At 37.2% G+C, this 9,236-nt stretch overlaps 1 protein-coding gene across 2 annotated transcripts in view; it reads right to left on the reverse strand.

Moving 5' to 3' along the window:
- CTDP1 (CTD phosphatase subunit 1) overlaps positions 1-9,236 on the reverse strand; it is an 87,605-nt gene that overhangs the window by 65,083 nt on the left and 13,286 nt on the right. For both annotated transcript variants that reach the window (XM_017738618.1, XM_008637123.2), the window contains exons 7-8: positions 7,330-8,415; positions 1-111 (exon numbers count right to left, since the gene is read on the reverse strand). The exon at positions 1-111 is cut by the window's left edge and continues 34 nt beyond it. In XM_017738618.1, the coding sequence (XP_017594107.1) occupies positions 1-111; positions 7,330-8,415 (1,197 nt within the window). The remainder of the gene's footprint in view (positions 112-7,329; positions 8,416-9,236) is intronic.

The following is a 9,236-nucleotide window of genomic DNA, read 5'->3' on the forward strand; positions in this document are numbered from 1 at the left end:
GAAAGAGCTGCTCCTCAACCTTGTCCCAGCGCTCCAGGCAGCTCCACAGCCAATCAGGGTTCACAACGTGGAGGTCCTTGCAGTCCTGAGCTTGCCGAACTTTTTCTGTGCCTATTACAGTCAAACATAACATAACAGTGTTCCCAGAAACACAGAAGATAAACCAGTGTGTAGTTAAAACTAAGAACATTTTGTGACCAATTGTACAGGGAAAAAAACGCAACACTCCTCCCCAACCCAACAAAACAGTCACAACTAATAAAAGTGAGAATCTAAGTAAGATGCAGTACCTCAGCCTCAAGGTGGATGAACGTAACTTTCTGAAGAACTGGCACCATGGAAGTAGTCCACTAAGATTTATACAGAAAATCCCTGCATCTTCTCTGCGTGTTAGCCCAACAAACAATACAACTTTTGTATTATATCTCCTTCACTTATATTTGTTAGCAGTCTAACAAGAAGCAGCTTTTCAATGCTGTTGAAGCCTGGCTAACTTATCATACCAGCTTTTTTACACATGGTCCCCTGCTCATACAGCGTGCTACCTTTTAACAGGCTGTCACCCACTCAACCTCCATCTGCCAGAAGTGGAGGCAGAGCAGACAGAAGTCCTTTGTGCCAAAACAGGAACAAAGAATGTGAAGTTAAACATGGAAGGCTAGCATGCAGTCCAGGTGAAACTAACAACAGTGCAGCTTGCAAGAGGTGAACTCAAATTCTGCTCTCTGGGGATGCCAGAACAAGAGAGAAACTCAGTAAAGTTGCTATAAATCTACCAAAAAGCACAAAAATCAGTGCTGTAGTTTAATCCCAGCCGCTCGTTGACTCCTCCAACCAACTCTCTCCAACCAGTGGGATGGGGAGGAAAATCAGGGAAAAAACATTAATCCTAGTGAGTTAACAACAACTAATGAAACAAAGTAAAATATAATAATACTAATAATATGAGCCCTTGTCTGTTTTCACACATGTGAAAACAATGAAGCCCCCAGAAAAAAAAAAAATTAAAAAATCAAGTTTCTGAACAAATCTGACAAGGAATCAAGAATGGTAAATTAATTTGACATTTTCATCACAATTCCCTGGAGTTTCATCTTCATCACTGTCATTTAACAACATGATTTTTTACCTGTTTCAATTAAGATGAGTATCTTGAAGTACCCATATTTCTTCACATAATTTGAAGATGAGACAAAGCAGCTAATCTCAAATACTTAATGCACTTTGTACAACTTGAACTACAATCCACTGGGATAGACAGATGAACTGAAATGCACTTGAGGATTGACCTAACTAGTTGGTTAGACGGCTCAGTTTAAGACATCTGTAAATTTAAAAGACTAAATAAACAGAAAGGGCAGGAGATAACTGCCCTTTACCAAACTGCTGAAAGCTTCTGTTTCCCTACCTTTCATCCCCCAAATCCAATGGAATACAGTAGGGCTACATTTTTCTCTAGATACACATGCTTTTTCAATTTAGATTAAAAGAAAAAACAATGTTGTGTGCACAAATATATTTCTTCTTTTTTCAGCTGTAAATGCAAGCAATTGCACAGTTCAGGATGTAAGAGCTGTACATACAAAGCTTTACTCCACACTAGTATCATTGCAAAAAAAAAAAAAAGTTAATTTAACAACCCAAGATAAACACAAACACAAAAATAAGTATTTCAAGATACAGCCCTGTCCAAACCTCTAATGATCTGGACATGTAATATTTTAATTTTTGCCATGAAATAAAAATAAAACCATTGTCCAACAAAGATTTAGTGAAAACAATTTTAGAACTGCAACTGTTAAACCCAGCACACCTTTGCAGTTCAAGAGGTTTTAACATAAAACCCTAATGAGAGAGGTCAATGCACTCCCTGAAATCATACATGACCTGATTTAAGAAATCTGTTTTCCAATTAATTATCAGTTACAAAAGCAACTGAGAGAAATTTCATACAACAGTTGCTGGAAATGAGCCAGTTTACAGTGCCAGAAGGAGCTTTGACTAGAGGTACTATTAATATTTAATTAACCTCAGTAGGAATTGTAGAAATACCTGCAGTTAGAAACAGTTATGTATAAAGCTGTATTTAATTTCTACACAGGGTATATTTCAGAGGAAATAAAGCAAAGGTTCTGAAGGAGAATCAATTTAAGAGATCTGGGAGAAAAAAGATTGAAGAAGTTAAAGACTTGGCTTGGACATTACTTTCTTTTGAGAATAAGGGAGAAAAGCAATGATGACATAAGAAAGACAGGTAAGAAGACAGCTGTTACAAAGAGGATGCTAAAATCAGGTTCATAACCATAGGAGTTTCAAGGCAAAAAAAAAAGCAACAAGAGCAAGAAGTCTCGTAGAAGTTTAGATACCTGTGCCTGGTATTAGATACTGAATCAAATATCAGACAGCTGGCAATACTGTCCTGCACATAACAGCTCTGGAGCTGACTGAATGCAATATACAGTAGCACACACAACAGTTAACCAGAGCTGGTGATGTGGTTGGACAGATGGGACTACGCTGCTCCTTTTGGACTTCATCAGGGGAAACCTGGACAAAACCATAAAACTGCACCATCACCTCATGTTAAATCTGTGAAATTACATGAGAAGATGGCTTCCTCCAACTGTTTTTCAAACTCATGTTTCTGCACTGATGTCAGGTGTTTCATCTTGATGCCCCTTCCTCCTCACCCCCACATTCTGCATCCACATACGTCTGATTGTTTTATAGTGGATGTATGCTGAGGAGCTATGTAAATTTTTCTTCTAGTCAACAGGGTTATAACAGAAAACTTAAACATGGAAGCCAAAATGGCACGATTTTGTATGAAGTTGCTACTGGAACTAGGTGGTCTTTACAGCCCAAATGTTCTAGGATTCTATGAAAGTTGGTGACACAAACCCACCTCCCAGGAGTCAAAAGTCTTACCTTTCTCACCTCCACAACATCCAAAGCTTTCTGCATCCTCCCCATTTCTAAAGTGCCTATTGCACACTCCAGCACACTGAAAGCTGCATGAGGGAACACAACTGTGTACTCTTGGGGAGTGCTTCCTATTTCTAGCTGACATATTGACAAATCAAGATTTCACATGTATGATGTACTTAAAGCAAGATTTGGTGAAACACCAAATTTAACCAGGAGAAGAAATAGCATTGTGATACTTAATGTGCTTGCCTTCTCCTCTCCCTTTCCCCACTGTAACTTCTCCTTTTCGAATTAGGCTTATTAAGACAGAACAGCAGAAAGATTTTAATCCAAGCAACAGTACTTCTGATGCAACTAAAAACATCTGAATTACCCAGCTGAGCTGAAAACCACTTAGAGAAAAACTGATTTTCCAGACTACTTTTTTGCATTATTGTCATCTAATCACCTTTCCTTACTTCAAATTCTAAAGTTGTTCCAAAAAGTTAAAAAGGCACAGAAGATTTTCCACATGAAGCAACTGGGGCCCAAATCCATCACATCTACTCTCTGATGGATACAGTCTGAAACAGATAATATCAGAAAATGTTATTTTCAAAGCCGAGGAAGGGGCTCATCAATTCTACTTCTGCACTTGTTGAAAACACTGCTCAACCGACTGTGGCCTCTGATTCATTCTCAGCCATGAGAAATTCTGTGTGTGTACTCAAGGCTGTGCCATGACTAACCAAAGCACACGACAGGAAGAGACCACCAGCGGCACTTGCAGAACTCTCTCCTGATTCCAACACACCAAAATCTACATACCCTTATGGTAGTTTACAACCAGGCCGCCAGACATTGCTTGGAAAACCTGATCACTAGAAGTTTATTTCTCCTCAGATGGTCTTTACGTACAGATTTTGATTTACAATCAAATCCTGAAGCTCTTCTGCAAGAAGTCCAGCCTAAGACAAGTGATGGATGTGCTGTTCTGAGGCTATGCCTAAAGTTCAGGTTTAACTCTGCACTGTGCTTTAGCAACAAAAGCAAGAGGCTTATCTGGTCAGTGGCCAAGTTTAGAGCAACGCTTAACTGGATTTTTTTTTAAAGACACAGCCCTTGAACATATTTTTCAAGAAAAAATGCTGTTGACACATCACAGGTGTAGGAAATACCATGGACTCAAATACATTTTGAAAAATAAAAGAAAATTTCAGGGCCAAAACGGATGTATTTTTATTCCTATCACACTACAATAATTTTTGAGAGATATGAACAGCTTTATCCCCCAGAAAAAACTCCATACAGAAATCAATTACAGTGTTTTTCATCTGTTCAGGAAGGAACATAACAAGGTTTATGAAATAGTGTGATAACTGCTTAGCCAAGTGTGTACACAGCTATAACAACTCATCCTACAGTGCAGTTTACTGATGCTTAAAGCAAACAGCAGATGTTTCAAAAACTGAAGCAAGATTTATGCAGCACATAGACAAGTGGAAAGGACTATGGGGTAGCCTTTTCTCAGTCACTCAGATTTATGAAAGCTGATTACATGATGCAAAAGTCCTGTATTTTCCAGTAATCCAGGCAGATAATATTTTCTGTGCTATGTAATGAAAAAAGTTCCAGTTTTTTACAAGAATAAAGAGTTATTTTATTTCAGAATTCAGAGTACCTGTGTCTACAGGGAAATAAGCTGCCTATCTGCAGAGACAGATACAAGTAGATATAAGAATAAAAGAAATTAAAATTATTTACTCTAATAAGCTGGGAAGAATGCTGTAAAAACAACCTAAAATGGTTTTCAGTAGTTGTTCATTTCAATGCACCAAGTTATGATGATGTCACTCTGCAGGGGAATCCCCATCACTTCAAGACCTAAGGGGTAACTATTTCACACTGACTTCTCCCATTTTACATCCTCTGCCAAATTCTTCCTTTGCCTTCAAAATGAGAAAGCTAATAGTAATTATTCCCCAAACACTGCTGCAGATTAAGTATATGCCATTCCTTACATCTCAGCTAATGCAAAGTAAACATACACATTTAGCTGCTTGTTAAGAGTCCCAAGTCCGCCACTGCTAGTAGTGTCACCCAGAAAGACTGAACTAACTTTTCACAAGCACATTAAAAAAAGAAAAAAAGATAAATGTATAGATAACAACGTTGCCTGGTCTCACCTCATTGACTTCTGAAAAAAACTCAAGAAGGGACATGCTTTTGTTTCCCCTTTTCACCAGCAACTAGACATCAAGCAGGCTTCAGATGTTTGCCATGGGAGCCAGAGACACAATATTTGTATGGCTTACTGTCAGCAAGAGGCTTGTAAGAATTTGCTCTCTAACCATGCAAGAATCACTATGAAAATCACATTGACAGATGAATTATCACAAATCCAGCTGTGACAGAACAAAATTTATATCCTTAAAATCTCTGATTAAGAAGTTTTTCGTGAAATTAGAACGATGCAGCATAACTACACCCACCTAACCAGAGGTGAGTATAATAGTCTCCAGTTGAAAAAAAACCAAAACCCCATCACAAAACCAGAACCAGTCAATCCACAAGGATCTTACAAAGAGTTATTGGAGAATATAGTTTTTCTCACTTGAAATCCCTCTATTTCATTGCCATTGCTACAGAAATAATTATTAAGTGATGATTAAAGATGACAACAGAATTGCCCATTAGGCAGAAATGATTGCAAATTTACCTCATCTAGAATTAGTGCAATATGCAATTTAATAAAAAAAAAAAAAAGGTGAAAACAGTTTTTCATATTCAGATGTACTTTAGTGTATGATTCACTAAAAACGTGCAGGTGGCAAGTAATTTACCTATAAAAATAGAACACAAGGATGCATAGATGCATCTACATAAACACACAACCCTCAAACTGTACATTCCAAAAACAAACTAAAAAGTCTACTGTTTCTCATTATCATATGATGTGTACCTTAATATGTTTCTCAACACTTTTAACTCCAGAGAAATGTGTATGTTTGGGAGGGTCTCATTTACATTCATCCTATCAATTTTACCCCATCACACAATAATAGTTGCATCTGATGTATAACTACATTCAGAAGTCATCTAGTTTAAGATAAATAAAGCAACTTTCAAATGAAGCATTTTAAGATTTGAAACTGGAAAAACATCTCATATTGACAACTATTATGTCTCCAATGAAGTATGATGAACTTGCATAATTCCTTGCTGAAATAAGTATTATTATTCGCGAAGTTTTAAAACAGCTGTTCAGCAACTGTAGTAAAACAACAGAGTCCCAAACTAATGTATCCATTGATTTCAAAACTTTTTATCACATCTTCACAACCCAGAATCCCAGCTAATCTCAATGCATCTAAATCCATCTCCTGAGTTTTAGGCTGTTTTTACTACTAAAATGTCTATCTCCATTTATATAATATGCTTTTACTACTTAATTGCCTCTTGACATATGCCCTTTCTGCACTTAAGGTCATACACACTTTTACGGAAAGTACCCTCTCTTTAAAATACAAGCCAATGAAACCAAGCTGCTTCTTATGTACTAAAACATCACATGAATAGCAGTCAACAAAAAAATCCAATAGGTGGCAGATAATGTATTCCTTTGCTTATGACATCTAAGCATGTCCTAAAAGTACCTGTAAGTTTTAGATGCTTTAAAAGATGCAGTTTTGCTTTTGGATTTCATGCGTTTGATTATCAGATATTTAGATTCCATGTAATTTCAAAAGGCCAACAATGAGGGAATCAAGGCTCAGGGTGCACCCCAAAAAAAAGGGTGCTAGAAGCTAAAGCTGCTGACCTGTTAGGTCCTCTACAGCAGCTACCAATGGTACACTGCTATCCGTAACAGCTATGAAAAAACAGGCAGCTTTGTCAAACACAACCCAAAAGTTACGCTAAACTCTCTTACATCTCTTTTGACAAAAAAGTACAGGTTAAGCACAATGCAGTGACAGGGTATTAACAGTCTTAAAATAATTTGAATTCCATACCAAGGGAAACTGAACCATGAGAAGTGAATGTGAGAAATGGAGAAAGAGAGCACTGCTATACCTTTATAGCAAGCCCACCATAAACTTTTCTTTGACACAAATATTAAGTTTCTATTCAACAACTTTGACTCTTTGAGTATTACTATCACCAATTCTTAACAAAAAACTGAGACATGACACATTACATCAGAGGGTATTTAGTGGGTCCTACTTTAAAAGCCACATTTGAGTAAAAAGAATAGAAAAATCCTTTCAAAAAGGCTGCTAAATTGTTTTAGGAAGAATCTTTCCTTTGATTTCAATGCTAATCTCAGTTACATTAAAGTCTGTAGATTATACAAAAAAGAGCTCAAGGCATGAACTGTAACAGACTAAAAGCTGCTGGAGAATTCAAGTCTCAAATACCTACCTGTCCTTGCTGCAATGAGATGTGTTGCTTTATCAGGATCATCAGCACTCAGTACAAGATTCTTCACAATTTTAGCTCCAAGTGCTGTGGCATGATAGTGTTCCCGTGTCTTTTCAATAGGGAAGTTCGTTGGGTAAAGTCCGCTAAATATTATGGTTACATCTGCCAACACTTTACTTTTTAGTTCTGGTACTATTTTTCTGATGTCTGGAATTTCCTCAATCTCTTTTTTCAGGTATTTATCATACTTTGTGTAATAATCAGTGTGAACTCGCACAAGGATCTCCTCAAGGTATATTAAATGGTCGTCGTCATCTGTATCATCATCTTCCTCTTCCTCCTCCATGCTCTGGTCTAAGGACTCACCCATTGTAATTCCAGACTGTTCACTAATCTGAGATTCTGTTTCAGCTTCTTTCTTGTCTCCAGACCCATTTCCTAAATCACAAAGGCTTTCTTGTTCACTTTCCTCTTGTGCTTCAAGATCAATTTTGTCCTGGATATTTTCACTAGGTAAAGACTGTGTGTCCCCAGAATGGTTCACCAGACCATCCTTTTTATCACTCACATCAGTGCAACTCTCATGCTGCAAATTTTCATCCTGCAGAGGCTGTTTGGATTTCTTCCAGCTTCTCTTTTCCTCATTCTCACTGTCCGATACAGAAGTGGATGACTTTTTGGTATCCAATCCATCGTCACTTTCACTGTCACTAGACAGTTCAAAGTCCAAGTCATTTGTTGTCTTCTCTTGCATTTGCTGCTTCTCTGTAACAGCTGAATCAACTTGTTCTGAAAGCATCTGAGATTCTTTTGTATTTGCCAAATCATCAGTGACCTCACTGTCCATTTTGTGATCAGTGCTATCACTTAAGGAGTCCTGGACATTAACTTTATCATGAGAGTTCACATCCCCATCAGATGTTTCACTGCTTACAGAAGTACTTCCATTTGCAGCGCAAGTGTCCTTTGCAGTTTTCTTGAGACCGTTACTGTGCTCTTCTACACCTATAACATTCTTTATTTCTTCAACATCTTTTGCTGAAATCACTGCTGTATCCAATGCTTCAGGTTTTGTAGAGTGGTTTGCTAAGACATGGGCAAGAAAGAAAACATATACGTATTTTCCCTTTTTTCTTTTTTTAAGGTTAATCAAAATTTAATTTTCTTTGACCTTAAACACAGAGTTTACATATGGACTTAGACTACATTATGCTAGGAAGTGACCACTAGGCTTTTCAAAGTTGTTAAAATCCTCTAACCTAACAAACATTACTTTTGTAAAAAAGTTAATTAAGCAGCTTCTTTTTTTTCTTTAAATCACAGGTCCTAAGTAATTATTTGTTAATTCTGCAAGCATTAAAGGATTTATCTTGTAGTCGAAGTTTTATGATTACATCTTAGGGAATGAAAATAAACAGGGGGGAGAAACAGGGGCAGAATTTGCTTTGTGAGATCCTAATCCAGAACTACAGTACAAGAACTTCATTTATAAACAGCTATGTCTTTCATATATAATATATATATTTCATATATAATTCTCATAACAAAATAACTGTACTTTAGTACTTGAAAAGATATACGTATTTTAGCAACACAAAGATGCCTTTCAAGCTCAATTTATGACTGATGGAATGCAAGTAAAAGGGTAATAGTCAAAAGCAGAAGAAATAGCTTTAGGATGTGTCTGCAGATGTCTGCAGAAGTAGAGAGACAATTAAAGAAACTGCAGACACCCAAAATCGGGCACACAAATGTTCACTGGGAACATTGTGTGAGATCACGCTACTTTGCCTCCCTTTTGTGTGCATGTTCCTGCCCTGCAAGCAGCAGCAGGAGTCAACTGTAGAGGTCCCACATCACAGTGACCTGAATGAGGTTGATCATATTATTCCTATTTTTTTATTTGA

This window comes from Corvus brachyrhynchos, unplaced genomic scaffold (genome assembly GCF_000691975.1).
Source record: "Corvus brachyrhynchos isolate BGI_N302 unplaced genomic scaffold, ASM69197v1 scaffold146, whole genome shotgun sequence".
Lineage (NCBI taxonomy): Eukaryota > Metazoa > Chordata > Aves > Passeriformes > Corvidae > Corvus > Corvus brachyrhynchos.